Source organism: Lactuca sativa, chromosome 1, assembly GCF_002870075.4.
Source record: "Lactuca sativa cultivar Salinas chromosome 1, Lsat_Salinas_v11, whole genome shotgun sequence".
Taxonomy (NCBI): Eukaryota; Viridiplantae; Streptophyta; class Magnoliopsida; order Asterales; family Asteraceae; genus Lactuca; species Lactuca sativa.
In genome coordinates this window covers 146,414,810-146,433,886 of record NC_056623.2, presented here as the reverse complement: position 1 = coordinate 146,433,886, position 19,077 = coordinate 146,414,810, and the positions used below count along the sequence as shown (strand labels likewise).

Below are 19,077 nucleotides of genomic sequence, written 5' to 3'. Positions count from 1 at the left end.
CTTATTTTAACCCCCCGAAGCCCCGATGTTCATCCCGAGACGCGAATCAAGTCCCGAAGCCCGGAGATCCCGAGAAGAAAAGAGTTTCCGAGCCGAAGCTCTGCCCGCGAGAAGCCCAGTGTGCAAAGTGATCCCAGTTTCACCGAAGAATACTACCATTACAAGCCGTAGTGATATCTAATCGTCTTCTCATCAAGTGAGTGTGTGGTTACTTTCTTCTAACACATAATTATGAAGTATTTTATACGAAATACATGTTATGTGTGAATGTATATTCACTTTCTTCTATCTCATAGATCTGATTTATTCTCTATGAAATACGTGTTATGTGTGTGTGCCTCATCTGTTATATGGAATACGTATTAATTGAACATGCTATACTGGTTTTAACTATGTATAAAAATAAATATTTTTATCTACTAATATGTAGGGTAGAACATGGGTAGATAGTTGTGTGATAAACAGATGAGAGGTCTCGATGTTGTTTTTGATTCAGTCATCTAGCGGAGTTTAGATGACGACCACAAACTTTTCTAGACAGTGCTGTGGAACGCTAGCAGATTCGCCACCTGTAGGTGTTAATGAACTTGGGTGTTCATTCACTATATTCCATCCCCCTCATGGTTTCCTTATTTGACATATATTGCTGGGAAACCCCCGAGGCATGTGTTGTCGCCCCGATGAAATATTCTTAGACTAGGTCCATTATGTTAGTTGTCTTAGGGACGTAAAGTGAGAATAACGGGAATGGGTAATTGGGTTATTGTTGGTTGGTGGAATTAAATATAATTATTTATTGTGGGTTGAAAACCCTATATGTTCACCAGGCTCCCAAGCCTAACCCACTCAGTTTTATTTGTATTACAGGAAGTGGCGCAATGGCATAAGATGGATGAATCATCAAGTCATGTATATATTTGTTGAATGACTTGTAATGTTATCGTTTATGCTTTATGGTCTGTATCGGAACATGACATCCCGAGTTTTGATTATATAATGAAAGTATATTTCTTTACGAAATGTTTTGGTAAATATTATTTTATCATACTTTGTTTTTGGGAACAAATTCCGCAATTCTTTTCTGGCCGAGATTTTGGGGATGCCACACGGGTTAGGTCCAGTGTTTGCAGTATGTGATTATCTATGGTATGTGGTAGATTGGGGAACTCACTAAGCTTCGTGCTTACAGTTTTAAGTTTTGGTTTTAGGTACTTCCGGTAGCGGAGGGAGGAGCTCGGGATGACTGTATCGCACACACTAGGAAGCTTTAGCCTGGGAGGCTTATACTCCGATAAAAGAATATGTTTTGAGATGATACTCTGATTTGATATAACAACTTTTGTTTATGAACTATATGATTTGTTTATTATGGTTTATTTAATTAATTGAAAAGAAATTTTCGGGACCTTGTTTTTAGGACGTTACAATAAAAGTAGAAAAAATGGTAAAATTAGTCATTATACATACTCATAATGGTGAAACTTAATGCTATTGGTTAAAAGGACAAAATATGTAGTAACATGATATCTACCACATGTATCAAAATCTAAAGTTGTCATGTACTTGAAAACTTTTCAAAAACAAGGACCATTTATGTAATTTTGTATAATAAAATCAATGTAATAATGTCTTTTTTTTAGTAATAAGCCAAAATTAATGAAGCGAGACCAAAACAACAACAAAGTGAAACCACTCTGATTACCCATGTAACTAAATCCTAAGTTGGACCAGTGGTGTAATTTTAATATACCATAATGAATTTTTCTGTAATTAAATCATTATAATACAAGTAAATTTCAAATTTGATCCTTATAATATACTGACATTTTTTATTAGTTTTTTTCAACCTTAAAATGATCATTAACAAGAAATCTACCACCCAATTAGAGAAATTTCACCACACACATACCATATAGGCATCATATATACATAATGTAATTTCAGGATGTCTTTGAAGCATAATGGCAGTTATATCAAAACCTGCTAATTTGAGTGAAGTCAAGGGGCCATATGTATAATTTCCTAAAAAAGGGCCATATTGAAGGCGCTCCAGTAGAAAAAGAAAAAAAAATAAAAACAAAAATCATTCTCCTCTGTCGTCGTTCCCTTCTCCGTTGACCCGACATCCGAAGACTTACCACCGTTCGCTGTTCCTTCTGTCTGCCATTGGTTCGTCAACTATTCTCGCTGCTTTAGGGCTCTTGTTTCCTCCAGGTAACTATGAAAGGAAACTCTCACAAAGCTACTTTGTCACGTTGTTAGACAATTTCATCTTACTAATTATAAATCACATCATAATAATTTTTTTTTCAAATTATCAGGCGATTGGAATTTCTATTATGTAAATGACTTTTTCTCTGTTTATAACCACTTAGGATAACACAAATCCATCACGTTTTGCGTATAGTAGTCCAGAATGATGAACTAAACTTGTTGCACGTTGGGGAAATTTTCAATCTTCGAGTATTACTTCCTTAAATCCTTTATATTATTCAGTTTATAAAAACGTACATATGATTCTTTTTGAATGATATATCTGCTCTTCAATGGTATCTAAATACTCATAATGATCGGAGTTTAATATTCAGTTGTAATAATATAAATTTCATGTTTATGTTCCCACTGTCAAAAATTTGCTGAATTATTGAAGCCATATTGTAAGATTAGGTTCTTGCTAGTGCATAAATTAATCAAGTAGTTCTCCATTTATTTGTGAATAAGCTGAATTAGTTGTTTTTTTCTTTGAGTAGAAAATTTTACAATGGATTTCTTTGTAGAGTTAAAACCTACAATGTTGGTCAGTAAAAACTTATGTCACTCCTTGCTCTAGTTGTGCATTAATTTGGTATAACAGGAGATCACCATAAACTTGAAAAGATTATTTTTGTCAAGAAACTTATTTATTCTTGTGTTTGGATTTTTTAATGTTTGTTCATAACATCATATCTAGTGAAAGTTTGGAAATCGCCTATACGTTTTGCAATCTCTTTCATAGGATGCAGTAGTGGATCTTCTAGTAAACAATTCCCATTTGAATGTTATGGGATTCAATATAAATACATAATTGTATAAATGTTGATTATTTGTGAAGCATATTAAATTCACATTGAAATGTTTGAAGGTGCATATGTATTTGTTTTTTTAATTTTATTTATAAGCAGTTATCATTGAAGTTATTTTTCTGATGACACTTTAGTTGCATAAGGTATTAATAATATAGACTTTTCGGAACATAATACTTGCTTTCTGAGCGACCAATTCTAACTGATGATGTGTGGAAGAGTTTTCAGAGCTTACACGGATACACCCAATCATTAGGAGAAAAGAGAAATCGAAGTACACAAAATCGTGGGAAAGGTGAAGAGTCCTAAACCCGTAACTCATAATGGTTGTTCTCCATGAAATGTCTAAAGGGTCTTCATCTTCTTCATCAGCTCATGGTCATGGATATGATGTATTTTTAAATTTCAGAGGTGTTGACACTCGTCATAGTTTCATTAATCACCTTTATAATGCCCTCATTCATGCCAATATCACCACCTTCTTGGATGATGAAGAGATTGAAACAGGGGAAGATCTGAAACCAGAATTGGAGAGTGCAATTAAAGCATCTAGGGCTTCTGTTGTCGTGTTGTCTAAGACATATGCTGCTTCCACATGGTGTCTTTATGAATTGGTGTTGATCCTTGAGCAACGTATGACATCCAACCATATTGTTATCCCCATATTTTATCATGTTGAGCCAACCGAAGTCAGGAAGCAACAAAATACTTTCGGAGATGCAATGGCTAAGCATAGACAGATAATGGAGGCAGAAACAAATGCAAGTAAAAGAAGTAATTGGGCTCAAAAGATGGACAGGTGGAATAAAGCCCTTACCGAAGTTGCTGGATTAAAAGGGAAGAACGTAAAAGGCAGGTAATCACATTCTTAGCCATATTTCCATATTTTTTAATGTTGTTTAATCAACACATAAAATGTCATATCATCTTCTCCTTATGAATATCGACATATTTCTTCATAATCATCAAATAGACATATTTTTAAGCATTTAAAGTCGGATAAAAATATTCTTTAAATTGATTCTACTTTTGCAATTATGTGATCTCATAAATTAGTTCATGCAGGTAGGTTTAAGCATCCCGCTAATTTTAAAACATTTGTCATGCATTTTTTTATTTTATCGTAAATAAGTTCATTTTGATACACCATTTTCATGATTTTATATGCTTTGAAGAATTTAATTATATCTATAGCCATATTTTGATTGGTTGTAATGCATCAACTATTCTTTATATCATTCTACATTCAGGTCATATTATATTTTATTATGATATTGTAAGTACTATAGTTTAACTTATAATTATTCACTGCCATTTTGTTACGATTCAATTAAAACCACGTCAACATTGAAGTTTGATTGCTTTGTAGAAGCAGAAAGAAATGTGGTTGACCCTTAATGAATCATATATTACCTTCATGGCTCTGGTCGTGTTATATGTAATCATTATGACCTTGCACATTAGATGCTTATATGATTAGAAGTGAAAATACCATAATATTTATCATGTGAGAAATATTAGTTTTTTGGATTTGATTTTGTGGTTCTTACTTCTTATTAAATTAAATTTCAGGCCAGAGGTGGAGTTTATTGATGAAATTCTTAAGGATATCTTCCGTAAATTACGCTTATCATCAAGGTTTCCACTGCCACAACTTATTGGGATGGACAATTCCATTAAATTCATCACTTCATGGTTGAAAGATGCATCCACACATACTGCAAACGTACTCACTATTTTGGGTATGGGTGGGATCGGTAAGACGTCTTTAGCGAAAGCTGCCTATGTGTTACATTCTCATGAATTTGACACAAGTAGCTTCATTGAAGATATCAATAGGAGATGTGATGAAAGATATAATGGGATTATTGATGTACAAAAACAACTCTACGATGACATTTCAAAACCAAGTTCAATTCAAGTTCATGACGTTTCAATATACACCTCAATGACTGAGACTGCAGTAGCCCGTAAAAAGGTGTTTGTGGTTCTTGATGATATTGGTAGTCTCGACCAATTAGATGCGTTACTTGGAAGAACAGGTTTTTGTCCGGGAAGCAAAATAATAATAACAACAAAGGACGCATGGTTGACACAAAGTTGTTCACTATTCAAAACGAACATTAAACCCAAGTATACAGTGCATAAACTTGAAGGCTTATCTACTACCGAATCACAAAAAATTCTGTGTTTTCATGCATTCGTGAGCAACAATCCTAAGGCAGGTTATGAAGAAGTGTCTGAAAAGCTTGTGAGTTATTGTGAAGGGCATCCAATGGCTCTTAAATTATTGGGCAGGTCTCTATACAATCGAGATGTAAATTATTGGGAGGGGTACATAGACAGGCTGAAGAAAGAAAATGATTCCCCTATATATAATGTCTTGAAAATGAGCTTTGACTCTTTGCCATCAGAAAATGATAAGGAGTTGTTTAAACATATTGCATGTATTTTTGTCAGAATGGACAGAAATGTTGCTATAACAATATTAGAGGCATGCAATATTGAAACAAAAACCGGGATCACGAATCTCATTGACAGATGCCTTCTTAGGATTGGACGAAATAATGAATTGATGATGCATCAGCTTGTTCAAGAGATGGGAAGATTTGTAGTACGTCAAGAATCACTTTACAAACCGTGGGAACGAAGTCGATTATGGGGTCATGAGTCATTTAGAGTGTTGAAACAAAAAATGTAAGAGCCATGTACACTTGTTTAAAGCATGCATGTTGCATTTCTATATACATGTCTGTAATATTTTTAAGTATTTTTGAATCCACTTTTTCTTAGGGTACGGAAAATGTTGTTGGTCTCACTATTGACATGAGAATGCTTAAGAAAGAGAAGTTGCATGGATCAGTCGAGTTGAAAACAAATGTATTTGGTAACATGTATAGGCTAATGCTGCTACAACTCAACTACGTACAAATGACTGGCTCTTACAAGAATTTTCCTGAGGAATTAAGATGGTTGTGTATGCATGGGTTCCCTTTGAAATCTATACCTTCAGAATTACCGATGGAGAATTTGGTTTCTCTTGACATGTCGTATAGCAAGATTGAATCATTTGGGATTCATTATAGCTATCCACAACGACTTCATAAGAGGCTAAAGGTAATCTATCTATCACCATTTGTTATTCTTCTATGTCTGGTTGATAAATTCACTATTGTTTTAACTTATCTCAGTTTTAACAATTGATTGGGTCTAACTTATCTCAATTTCAGCAATTGATTGGATCATGCTCAAAAGACAAAAGGTTGCTTGGATCGTTGAAAATTCTTAATTTGAGTTTCTGTGAACAGCTTCATAGTCTTAGTGGCTTTGACCACCTCCCTTCACTTGAGAGGTTAATACTTAAAGGTTGCATTGGTTTGCTTGAGGTTTGTCTATCAGTTGAGCAATGTCTTGAACTTATCCTTGTTGATCTGAGCTATTGCAACAAGCTTGAAAAACTACCAAGAATCATAGGCATGTTAAAAAGAGTTAAAAAACTATTTCTAAATGGTTGTTATCTCGGTGAATCTCAAATCAAGATTAGGGATATGGATTCAACAGAAAAGTTCAAGGCTAACAGCACTGGTGTAAACACTAAAATGGATTCCTCCGCTATTCTCGAGGTTATACCAAGTGATTTGAGGTTCTTTACAGTTTCTTTACCAAGATCTTTAGTAAGCTTGTCACTTAAGGATAATAATTTGTCCACAGAATCCTTTCCGATGGACTTCAGTTGCCTGTCCATGTTAAAGGAATTATATTTAGATGAAAATCCTATAGTTTCCTTGCCCAATTGTGTGAGAAGCCTTCCTAGGCTTGAGACACTTAGTATGGTAAAGTGTAATATGCTGACATCAGTCGAACATCCTCCACACACACTAACTTTTATGAAACTATATTTTGATTCTAAAAGGCCTTCGCTACGAAAAGTTATATTTCACCCACAAATGTCCCCACTCGATTTCTTTATGGACTGGAAGATGTTAGCACCTTCTTCATTTGAAATTGAAGGCATTGTTAAAACCCAACCAATGGAAAGTGTCGAGGAAAAGGTATTATGTAGATTGGGCTGGACTAAGCTAGACTCTCATAATGATAGGTGCGTGGTAACATGTACAGGCTACAGAGGAAGAGAGGAATGTGAAATGCAGGTATAAATCTGGTTAAATATATGTCACTGTGTGAATATACATGTATATATAACTTATGGTGATTAATTACGGTGGTTGTATTTGGCAGATGTATTATGAATTTGGAATATTCAGCACAATTTATGGAGGCCAAGAGATGCCGAGCTGGATTACGGATAGAAGCACAGGGCCATCAATATCATTTACCATACCATCATCCCCTAACAAACTCACTGGATTGAATTTCTGCTTTGTGCAGACGCCTCTATATCTCTCTGAGTCCTTTTATCTGCCCTTGATCAAAATTAGTAATATAACAAAAAACCTCACCTGGATATACCAACATTACCTTGACGTAGTCTATCTCGGTGGAAAGTGTTTGACGTTGTTAAGCCATTGGATGTTTGGGTCGAATGAAATGGAATGTGGTGACCACGTTACTATTACTATTACCCAAAGGAAGGTTCCAGATGGTGATGCAGTTACAAAGGAGTGTGAGGTGAGTTTTGTGTATGATGATGGAGAGAACAAGGTAGAAGAAGATGTGTTGGGTTATTACAAGTCATGGAATCACATCATTGGTGGAGATTTCACTGGATTTCAGTCAACAACAGGAGAATACATCCTAAAGAAAAGTCGAATTCTGCGGCCTTACATTGATACGTATCTACTAAATTCTGGCAATCTTAGTGAAGAGGGAGCCCGCTTAATTAAAGGTAGAACTCATTCTTATGTATTATGTTTTATCTAAAGCTGATAATAATTAAATGATAGTGTTGTAGTGATAAATAACTAATGTTATGATTTTTTGCAATCGTTGTCAAATCTTTAATCTTCTTCTTTTCATTAGATAAGCAAGTCTACTTCAAAGCTTTGTCTCAAAGGAAGTCTGCAGTAATGGAGGATGGCCCTTAAGGTACTTTTATCCCAAAACCCCTTTTCTCATCACATAGTAGAAAACTACAGAAATCAATGGTCACAAACATATTTCAAATATGTTTTCACATAAATAAATAAATTTCCAGCAGGCAATAATCGTTAAGTTTTGTCATTCAATCAACTTACACTTTTGGCTCACCCGAACTTTGATCATATCTACAACTTTGCAATTCTAATTAGCCTTCTTTCCAGTTCATTTATATGTTTCCTAATGGCAATGTACATGCTTTTGTTTTGGTGTTTTGTTGTCCCAAAGAATTGGATCTTCCAAACTTCCATGTTGAAACTTTAACCAAAACTAAGTTGGATCTACTTTATTTATACATATTTATCTCCTGAAAACACAATGTATTGCCCAACAAAGCGACGAGTCTCTAGAAGAGGGAAAAGGTCAATTAGAAAGTCATAGTTAAAAAGAAGTTAAAGTTAGCGTCAAACTTAGTCAACAAAGAGTTAGTTAGAATGTTGATCAGGATTCAGAGGTTAGTTATGCTGTTAAGGAGTTGTGTATATAGCGGAGAGATGTGGGAGTAGGGATTTATTCATATATTTTGTGATAGAGTTTTCTTTGAGAGAGATTTCACCTCTCACATTAATAAAGAAGATAGTGTCAATATGTTCATCAAAGAGTTGATCATATTACACACATATTCGTGCTAATAAACTGATCTTACGCTCTAGCTTTACTCATATGTACTTGATGTTTTTCTAAAGGAAAAAACATGTTACACATCTACCTCACTAATAAATTTTCATCCATAACCATGCAGGAATGGCACCCATCAAATGCTTGTTCAAAATTACTGTCCCCATGTATTTCACTCTTTTTTAACCATAACTAATGTGTCTTTAAAAACATGTCATTTACCTCTTGTATGGTGTATCATACTTGACTTCTGAAAATTTTTCGTTTCATTTGTAACATGCTTTAAATTTTTACCAGAACTTACGAAGATTTAAGGAAAAAAGGGGATTTCAGGGCTAGAAAAAATTAACTGGAAAGTTATATGTTATCCTTTATGTTGGTATAATATTTAACACCGCTTAAAGAAAAATAAATAAGTGCACATGAGGAATCCTTTTAATATATCCAAAATATTACCCACGACATAAACTTCTTTGGAAATTGGTAATAAGGGCATTAATGTATTGTTGCAGCTGAGAACATCAATCTAGTTATGTTCATTGTGTCATTAATGTATTGTTGGGTTTATTTTGATCTACATGTGCATTTGTCCTGTTTTGTTTCTTTTAAGTCTTAACCATAGTAAAAAATCAAATATAAATTGGGGTTGGATGTATTAACAATATGGTATCAATCTGAGTTCCCTTTGCTTTCCTAATATATCTTCTCACCAATTTTCATAATTTCGTAGGGGACACTGGTCACTGGACATGTGGTTACTACCTGCAGTAGTTGATTGTGGAAGCCATAGTGAGTCAATAACTCCCTCAAATTTTGTTTGGGTGGATTACATAGATTTGAGTTATCTTTGGTAACTACATTGGTGATTTATGTATTCACACTAACCATACATTCTCTTAGGCTTGAGGGAGTGATGTGATGTCATGTTTGCTACAATATCAACTTAGCTTTTTGGCAGCCACTATTTCATTTAATTACACATAAAAACCTAATTCATTTTGTATAACATTAAAAAAAACGTAGACTGCAAATGGTCATATGTATATTTGTTTGTTTTTTATTTTTTTGCTACAATTTTCATTGGGGTTTCATTCGGGTTTTGGTTATTTCATTAACAATATCACAGCCACCACCACGCCCTCACAGAGAGACACACGACCTAGGTATAATTCTTTTTTATTTTTAATTTTTTTTAAATGGCATATCTTTTGGCTTCGTTTTCTCTAAAATTACTTATTTTTCCGATTTTTTTCTCGACATTTGATGAAGCGATCACTAATTTGGACACTATTTGTATGTTTCTATTCTAATTTTTATGTTTTTATATTTCTATTCCAAATTCTAAAATTCCTCAAATTGTATTTTTTTTTCTAATTTTTTGATTTGTATTGTTTGTTCTTTTTGGAATCAATCTCTATGGTTTTCTTTGATTAACTATAGATATCCAAGGGAGTTCGACTATAATTCTTGATTTTTAACGTCATTGATAGGCATAACCACTAAAAATACCTTATTTTAGTTTCAGAAGACGAATAGAAAGAAGAGGTAAAATCATTTTTTTGATCTTATCTAAGTAAATGAATGGTTGTTCTTTGTAATTTATGATGGACTGATCTAATAGAAAAGTAGAGAAGTGTTATGGGCTTGATGAAAAAGGCCATGAGCTCCTTCAAGATAACAACATCATTGGCTTTCTACAAAAGTTTTGAGTTTCCTGACTTCACTTCATAATGCATGTCATTTCTTTAAGATAAGTGTAAAGGTTAGACATATTTTATTTGGGGATAATAAAGGTATTTTTGTCACTTTCCGAACAGATTTTAGTAATCATTACCTGGAACATTTCTTGTGTGGTAACTATAACTTGCTCATGATCCCTAGGTCTAAACATTTAGGACATTGCATAAGAGGATCATCTTGAAGGGGAAGAAGATGAAATGGATGGCTGACTTCAATATTGATGAAACAATTATGAACAACGAAAAACAAATGGCAATCTTGGATGCTCTCTTTATAACCAAATGCCTTTGGTTTCCTATTTTTTTTGATCTTTAGAGCATATCATGCCACATGCATAACATGGTCAACGAAATTGGTATGTTTCAGTTGACTTTTTCCCAAATTTAGTACCAGGTGTTAATTTATCTGGTTGAAGCATAACTTGGTTTATTTACTGTTCATAATTTGGTTTTTTACTTCAAATAAATTTGATGACGAGGATGTAACGTTTATGTGTTGTGTGTCTGATCTCAGGTTATTTTCATACACATTTAACTTAGTTGTTGTCTTGAGGTCATTTTGAGCCATTTATGGTTCTTATTGGCACTAATCAATTATTTTGTAACGCCCTGTTCTAAATTGGCTCCTAGTCTGAGGTTGTGGCCCGAAGGCCGGTCTTCATAAGGATTATGGTTTTTGAAAGGCTAAGATCTAGGCCATTTTGGGTGCGAGTGATGTATCAGGAGCGATCCGGATGTTCGGTTTGTGTTTTGCAGCATAGGGGTATTTTGATAAAGTGTCAGTTTGGGCTTTTGTGGAAAATGGACTTTTGTTCGGAAGGTCTTAAGGAAGATCTGAGTTGATAGAAGCGTAGGGCTTCTCGTTACCTTTTCATGGATATAAGGATCGTCGAAAACGGATTTATAACGAAGAAGTTATGGCCTTCAAAAGTTTAGTAGTTTCAGGCTTAGCCGAGTATGCTGGGCATACACAAAGAGTACGCTCATCGTACTTTTAGAGTACGTTGGGCGTACTAACCAAAATGGTAGTGAATGTTCTTTGGAGTATGTTGGGCGTACCATATGAACGCTGGGCGTACGCCAATTAGACCCAAACCCTATTTTAGGGTCTTGGACCCTATTTAAGTTCCTTATCTCATAACCTTACCCTAATACCTTCAGCCTCCATCCCTCAAAACCCTTGCAATCGACCCTTAGCCCACATTTGAGTGATTGTAGAGCTTCAAAGTGATTTTTGGTGTGTTTTGGTGCTAGAAGAGGAAGAATGAACTTCTTGAAGAGTCATTGTTTGACTTGGAGCTTTTGGATCCATGCTTTATGTACCTAGATGTATCTTCTGGATGCATAAAGTCTCAACCTTGAAAACTTTTTCATGTAGATCTAGCTAAGTGGTACATTGTTATGGTTTTTGGTCCCTTTGAGGTGTTCTTGTGAGTAGAAGTTACTCCATAAAGTTTAGATCTTGAGAGGTATAAACCTTCCATGCATGATTTGGTAGTCATTTGATGAATTTTGGAAATTAGGTATTAGATTTAGGCCCCATTGAGTTGTGCTAAGTCATAAAGTTGGAAACTTTATGACTTAAGAAGTCCCTTGAAATCAGATTTGGAAGTTTGGACTAAGGTCTTAAGGTATTAAGAAGTTTTAAGATATTTTAGGAGTGATTTTGACCTTTTAGAATTCATCCTTGGTGTTTGGAATTCATTAAGCCATGCAAAGGCTTAAAGCATTCGACTTTATGGGTCAAGTCACTTCTATTAAGCTATTTTGAGGTTTTGGACGTCTTGGCTTAATGGATTAAGAACTAGGATTGAGTGTTGGTCATCAGGAGGAGTACGTTGGGCGTACAAGCCCTTAAGTCAGTATGCTTAGCGTACAAGCTGAGTACGCCCCGCGTACTCAGCAGTATGGGATTTTGGTTTTTGGGCTTCGGTTTGGGTCATCTTCTGGGCTTGTTGTTTTGGGCGATGTTGGGCCATCAGGTTTTTGGTTGATATTTTATTTGTGGAGGCCCAATATGGTCTAGGGCCGGGCCACACGTGTTTTTTTTAGCATTTTAGGTTTAAGTGTTCGGATTATTATTGGGCCATCAGAATATAGTGACAACCATCAAAATTCGAGTCGGTTCTAGATTTGAACAAACTTAGTTACACATATAGGCACGGCACATACTAGACTTAGTAACTAGAAGTTAAGATATAACCTATTAGAAACTTGGAATCAATTAGAAACAATGGATAATATGCTTGGATTTCACATTGGAATGTGAATTCTACTACTACTTAACTGTAGAGGTCATCCATATTCGGGTCACTCTTTTACTCGAACTCCATTTCATGAATCATATACACACACATCATGCACTTGACCTAGTTGTAGAAATTAGGTCATAGTCTCATAGAAACTTAAGTTAAAGTTGAAAACTAGGACTAGTATACTTGATTTCCTCAATTTCGCTTGAATCTCGAAACCACTACATAAAAATGCCAATTAGATGATAAAACAAGTTACAAACATTATTATAACTATAAAAGAGTTATAATACCATAGATATTCTATTGATTTTGATATCCAAAGATTTACAAACTCTCAAAAACCCTAAATGCCCTAAAATCCTAAATTTATGAAATTTAACCTTAAAAATTCTATAAAAATAGTTATGAACCCCATAATATGATCTTATAATAATTAAAATTATAAAAATTCATTCACGGAAAATAAAATTTAACTCATTAACATTTGCCCTTAATTTATAAATCAAAAATTAAGGTTTTATGAATAAAAACTTGATTTAAGTGTACATATTATATAAAAATTGAGATATTTTATAAAAGAACTTAAATTTTATAAAAGAAAATGAATGAGAAAGGGGTATTTTACTAAAAAATTCGGATCTCTCTCTCCCCATATCTCTGTCACATTCTCATTATCCAACACACACACATCTCTCTTCTTTCTCTCTCTAGAAAACTCTCTCTACCTTCTCTCTAAATTTTTTCTCCAAACACCACTCCATTCTCTCTTCCTCCCTCTAAGAACCACAAAATTTTCCAGAAAACAAACCCAAGAACACTCCTCAATCTCGAAATCTTCATCATCTTGTGATGTTCTTGAAGGTAAAATCGATTTCTACTTCACTTTTCCTTCAAGTTTTGCTATTTTTCTTACACTTTCTACTTCTTCATCTTCTTCAAACTTGTTTTCTTTTTGTTAAAATGGTTTTTATAACATCATGAATTTGTTTTAACACCAAGCATGTATGATAAACAAGGTTGCATGTTCATAATCTTAGTGCAAAAATCGATTTTAAGGATTAAAACATCAAACTCAAGTTTCATCGATTTTTGTTACTGTTTAGTATGGTTTTTAATTTTTTTTATTTAGCTCCAATAAATCATAAAACCACTTTAGGGATGTATAAATATTATTTCTTATTTTTCGCAGCTTGTACCCTATATTTAAGACTCAGGAAAATATTTTGGGAATTTTTCATAATGTATATCTATTTTTCCATGATTTTTGTTTTTATAATGGATTAAAGACAGGAAAAATATTTTTAGTCATCCAAAATTCATCAAAATTTACCAGAAACTCTTATAATGTATTAGGATGCTGCATAAAAATTTAGAATTTTTTTTTTCTTTTGTATGCTATTTTTCTTCTATTTTCCCAAGATTAAATACATTTAAACCCAATTTTTATTAGAATAATTACACAAAAATCATAAAATTTAGTTAAATAGTTTATAAATTCATTTTTATATTTTTCCCAGCTTAATAATGTTTAATAACAGTGTTTCAAGAATTTTGGGAAATTTTAGAAACTATTTTCTATTTATTTCAATTTTTATTAGAATAAATGCTCAAAATTCATAAAATTGGGCTAAACAGTTTAGAAACCCATTTTGTTTGTTTTTCCCAGCTTAAGTATGTGTAATGTCAGTATTATAAAAAGTTTAGGGAATTTTCTTAACTCATTGCTATTTTTCATGAATTTTAATGAATATAGAGAATTAAATAAAAGAAAAATGGTTATGAATATCTATAATCCCTGAAAATTTATCTGGAAGTCTCTTAATGTAGTTAGAACCAAAATCTGAAGTTTGGTAAATTTTATTAATTGTATAGTATTTTTCATGATTTTATGGTTATTCAAGAAATTAAAATGGAGAAAAATAGGTAGACAAATCAAAAATTCAAGAAACTTTATCTTGAGGTCTTTGACTTCAGTTAAAACTGAAATGCAACGTTTGAGAAATTTTAGAACTTAATTGATTTCGTTTTTGATTATTTAATCATTGGAACACCTCTTAAAATGTTAAATATTAACATTTCAATAGTGAGAAATTTCCACTTAAATTGTTATATAACAATTGATTCTTTGAAATTTAATTTCTACAGAAAAATGTTTGTAACTTATCAATATTAAAGTTTGACACAATATTGGCATAATTCTATCGTAGTAGTAAGTATACTAGTGTTAGATTTCGATTAGAGACTCATTAGTGTGTAACATCGTGTAGGAATTGATAGTGATACAAGTGGATCGTAGTTAAAGGCACCATTTGCATCACCTCAATACATATTGTGAGTATTCACGACTCCCCCTATTTTCGGTTTTTATGTTTTGGGGTGGAAAAACATGTCCTAAAATATTTATGTTCGTTGTATTTAATTTGACTTGTATCAAACTTGGTTGTTATATGTTGCTATGTATGTGTATGTTATTGTTAATTCATGAGGCCTTATCGCATTTAAGTCCCTGGAATCTGTTTACACAACTCATTAACTCATTTGAGCCTATGGTTATTATGGATAGCGCTATTAGGAGGTAGACAACTCCTTACTCGCACGAGTCACATGAGTGCATTTTGCCATATTTCCCTATGTTAGCGATAGACATAGAAGAGGGCATCCTCGGTCGTTAGGCTTGGGTTGTAAACTCATGGTATAATCATTATGCACATACGAACCTTGTATCTCGTTTTAGCAACAAACTTTATTTCCCTTGAGAATATGAACATTGCATCTTTTTTGAGCAACATACTTTATCTCTCATGATGACAACGAAATTTGTTTATGTAAACTTATTTACTCATTTGCAATATATTTCTATTTATGGAAACTTTATTTCCCATGAGAATATGAACGTTGCATCCCATTTGGGCAATATATTTTATCTCTCATGATGACAATGAACTTTGTTTATACAAACATATTTACTCATTTTAACAATATACCTTATTTATGGAAACTTCTATTAAAACTTTGATTACGATTCATGAAACCAATATTATATTAACCTGTGAGTACTCACCAACTATTTTTTAGTTGACGCTCGTTTTATATGCTTTTTCAGGAATCATCGAGTAAGTGGCACTTAGGGACACATCACTTTTAGGAGCATTCGCATGTGTTGTATTTTAGTTTACATTGTAATTTCTTTTAAAAATTTGTTCAAACCCATTGTAAATTTGTAATGATTTTTAAACTATGGTTGGTGTTGTCTTTTAACTTTTGCTATGAAACCCTTTATATTGCCACGCCTCATGTTTCCGCTTTAGCGGGGTGTGACAAATATGAAGTGTATTGGACTGGAAAGAATGATTGGGCCTTATGTCAAGACTCACGTAAAGGTTTGGGCCCAATTTAGAAAATTGTGCCATTGACTGGATTATGGACATTATAGTGTTGTACTTTTGTTTGGGTTATGGCCTTAGTTCTGGATCATACTGGGCCATGGGTAGGATGGTCATTTTACCCCATGCATGGATTAAGGATTTTGGTATGGGAACCAATTGCTAATTGGGTATATTGATTGGTATTGATAGCTCGGGAAGTGGACAGTGCAGCAACAAGGATTTCTTCGGGAGGCTTCTGCATTCGAGGTAAGTTACCTTCCAGTAGCTGTGGGTCTATGGCTACAATGCCGACCCACCAGTAGGAGTTGTATGTTACATGATTGTTTTTGTGATACTCATCTAGGTGTGCTGCTACCTGAAATATTTATGTGCTAGTTTGGTATGCTTTATGCGGTAGTAGTAGTAGTAAGAGGGGAATAGTCCCCAAGTTTGGTTGTTAGGACCGAGGGGGTAGGTTGGACACCCCAGTATGTCTGATAGGGGTAGGTTGAGCACCCCGGTATGCTCAGCGGGGTAGGTCGGGCACCCTGGTATGCCTGGAATGGGGTAGGTCGGGCACCCCGGTATGTCTGATAGTATGTGTTATTGTATGTGTGGTATAATGGGGGAGCTCACTAAGCTTCGTCCTTACGGTTTTCAGTTTTGGTTGTAGGTACCTTGTTTTCAAAGGAAAGGAGCTGGCTCGATCGCAGCGCATCACACTATGTTTTCCACACACAAGATCCTTGGTATTACACTCTGATACGGTTTCATGATAGTATATATTAATTAATAACACTTTGGTTTTTGACAAGAGATATTATAACAAAAGTTTTTATACTGATTGGTTTTATGCAATAACTTAATTAAAATGAAATTTTTAGTCTGTATTTTTGGGATGTTACTAGTTGGTATCAGAGCCTTGGTTTGAGGGATTCGGGCACACTTTTGAGTATGTCTGGACTCAAACTAAGGACTTTGTATGAAAATTTTCAAAAGGAAAATCATTTTCTAGAAAGAGTTTTGAAAAGAATTTTAAAAGAGAAAAAGGGAACTTTGAAAAGAACAAGGTGTTTGATGCGTGCAATCAGCCGAGCTCAAGTGAGTTTTCCCTAGGATACCCATACATGTTATGAAATGATATGTTATGATATGATCATGAGAACTACATGCTAGACTAGGGATAAGGATCTAGGAAGGATGCCTTATATGCCTATTGTATTTTCTTGTAGACATGTATGCTAGTATTGATGAGTTAGTGATAGGATAGCCTATTTAGGTTATGCCTAATTGTGTTAGCCTTTGAAGTTACATGTGTGTATAGATTCCTAATAAGGGAATATATTGAATTGTTTGAAATATGTTGGTTAGATTTCCATTGTCTGAATGTTGCATGCTTTTTGCTTTGTGGGGCTTTTAGTAATGTGAGCTAGTTATCAAGTGAATATGCTAAGTCACATGTGGCACAAACTGGATAATCTCAGAGTGATGGAATTGACCCTATTGCGCAGCTCTCTTTTGAGTCTAACCGTTCTAGAGATGAGTATTTTACTTGAAGGATTATCTGATCTCTATTGCATGTGGCTATATTCATGAGGTAGCTAGTTGACATATTGGGAGTCTTTCAGCAGTTGAGGGCTGGGTGGATACGGGAACCTTGGAAAGCCTAGGATATGTTTCAGTGGGTTAGTAGCGAGGTGTAGCGAGACTTGGGTACCAGTTTAAGGAAGTGACTTGGAGGATTCAGGAGGATTTTCGAGGAAAGTATGGATAGGTGTGGAAGGTAGTATTGGGTCGTACTAATGAAAGAACATGATCCATACTCGAATCGGTGAGAGTCTTGGAGAATCTAAGAAGCTTTGGGGAGGAGTTTGTGACCCAGTTTAGGGACATAGGATGTTCCAGTTGTTGCGGCTTAGTCATTGGCAAGTGAGCTAGTGAGTGTGACAGGGTGTCAGACCTTGAAAGATATGATTTCCAAGAGTTTGCAAATGCCAGATCGATTTGGAGCACCCTGGGAAGATAGGGTCATGCCAGGTACATGTAATAAAGGGTCCTGGGAAGAGATCCATGAATCCTGATCATCGGGTGAAAGGTCAGCAAGGCCAGAGTCAGTGCAGCACGTACGAGAAAGTGCACAAGGGAGTTTGTCACTCCAAGGGTTTAGACTACTACAGGTGTGGTAGGGTTGATCAAGTCAACTGAAGGTGATCAGTATTCCTCCAGATATTACGGGTGTGTCATCTTCTTCTACTAATAGATGACTGTTGGGGATACGTATCGCTTTAGGATTGTGAGTGAGTTTGGATGAGTCAGATCTCGGGTCGGTTTTCTGCGAGTGTTTGGGTTATCAAAAATAATGTATGCTATCCTACATGCTGAAAGGTCCTTGATGAACCCACTGAGGGACGCGTCTTGCAGAGTGGGTTTCGCGTGTACCGTATCATTCCGGATCTTTGTCGGGATCTGCGAAAGAGTATTATTTAGAGGATACTTGTTCAGGGTTAGAGTGATAGATCTCCAGTGACGTCGGCGTCCAGGGGTTCTATCATTGTACAAGCGTAGTTGACAATTATCTATGGATGAACTTTGGGGTTCAAGGAACTACTGTTGCTAGGGAAGAACTGGTAGCATGAAGATAGTAGAGTCAGTTGCGAGTGTTAGATGCATGGGTGTTCGATCATTAGAGGTTCAAGAGAATTATATTTTCGCATAGGCTGTATGCAGATAGAGTTCATTGGTTCTGTAAGATTGGAAGTGAGAACGAGGACTTGTCAGCCAGAGTGAAGATTGAGGCCTCTAGTGTCAGCACGGGAGGTAGATTGAGGTGTCAGACTGGACCATATTTCAAGAGTACTCATAAATATTTCCGAGTATGGGCGATCTTAAGGTTTAACTAGTGATTAATCGCTAGCATTGGTAAGCATAGGTTGTCAGCAGT

General features: G+C 34.8%; 2 protein-coding genes across 5 annotated transcripts; both read left to right on the top strand.

The window, feature by feature from the left end:
- Positions 1–1,857: 1,857 nt before the first annotated feature.
- Positions 1,858–5,763, top strand: LOC122195437 (disease resistance protein RUN1-like). The gene is made up of 3 exons (XM_042897330.2): positions 1,858–2,214; positions 3,282–3,918; positions 4,635–5,763. The coding sequence occupies exons 2-3, from the start codon at positions 3,386–3,388 to the stop codon at positions 5,761–5,763; spliced, it is 1,662 nt and encodes a 553-aa protein (XP_042753264.1). The 5' UTR covers positions 1,858–2,214; positions 3,282–3,385.
- Positions 5,268–16,228, top strand: LOC111901827 (uncharacterized). 4 transcript variants are annotated; one of them, XM_052764202.1, is made up of 5 exons: positions 5,268–6,179; positions 6,293–7,213; positions 7,302–7,908; positions 8,043–8,108; positions 15,875–16,228. In XM_052764202.1, exons 1-4 carry the CDS (start codon positions 5,889–5,891, stop codon positions 8,105–8,107), a joined length of 1,884 nt encoding a protein of 627 aa, XP_052620162.1. In that variant the 5' UTR covers positions 5,268–5,888; the 3' UTR covers position 8,108; positions 15,875–16,228. The 4 variants fall into 4 exon arrangements, with proteins under 4 accessions (XP_052620162.1, XP_052620163.1, XP_052620153.1 ...); XM_052764203.1 differs by lacking the exon at positions 15,875–16,228 and adding an exon at positions 10,659–11,728; XM_052764193.1 differs by lacking the exon at positions 15,875–16,228 and adding an exon at positions 9,508–9,808.
- Positions 16,229–19,077: the final 2,849 nt, after the last annotated feature.

What these genes read in the sequence shown, in the direction of transcription:
- LOC122195437 (XM_042897330.2), top strand. Translation starts at nt 3,386, where the DNA reads ATGGTTGTTCTCCATGAAATGTCTAAAGGGTCTTCATCTTCTTCATCA. An exon ending in GGGAAGAACGTAAAAGGCAG is followed by an intron (nt 3,919 to 4,634) that starts GTAATCACATTC and finishes ATTAAATTTCAG; the next exon opens with GCCAGAGGTGGAGTTTATTG.
- LOC111901827 (XM_052764202.1), top strand. Translation starts at nt 5,889, where the DNA reads ATGAGAATGCTTAAGAAAGAGAAGTTGCATGGATCAGTCGAGTTGAAA. An exon ending in GAGAGGAATGTGAAATGCAG is followed by an intron (nt 7,214 to 7,301) that starts GTATAAATCTGG and finishes TGTATTTGGCAG; the next exon opens with ATGTATTATGAATTTGGAAT. An exon ending in GGGAGCCCGCTTAATTAAAG is followed by an intron (nt 7,909 to 8,042) that starts GTAGAACTCATT and finishes TCTTTTCATTAG; the next exon opens with ATAAGCAAGTCTACTTCAAA.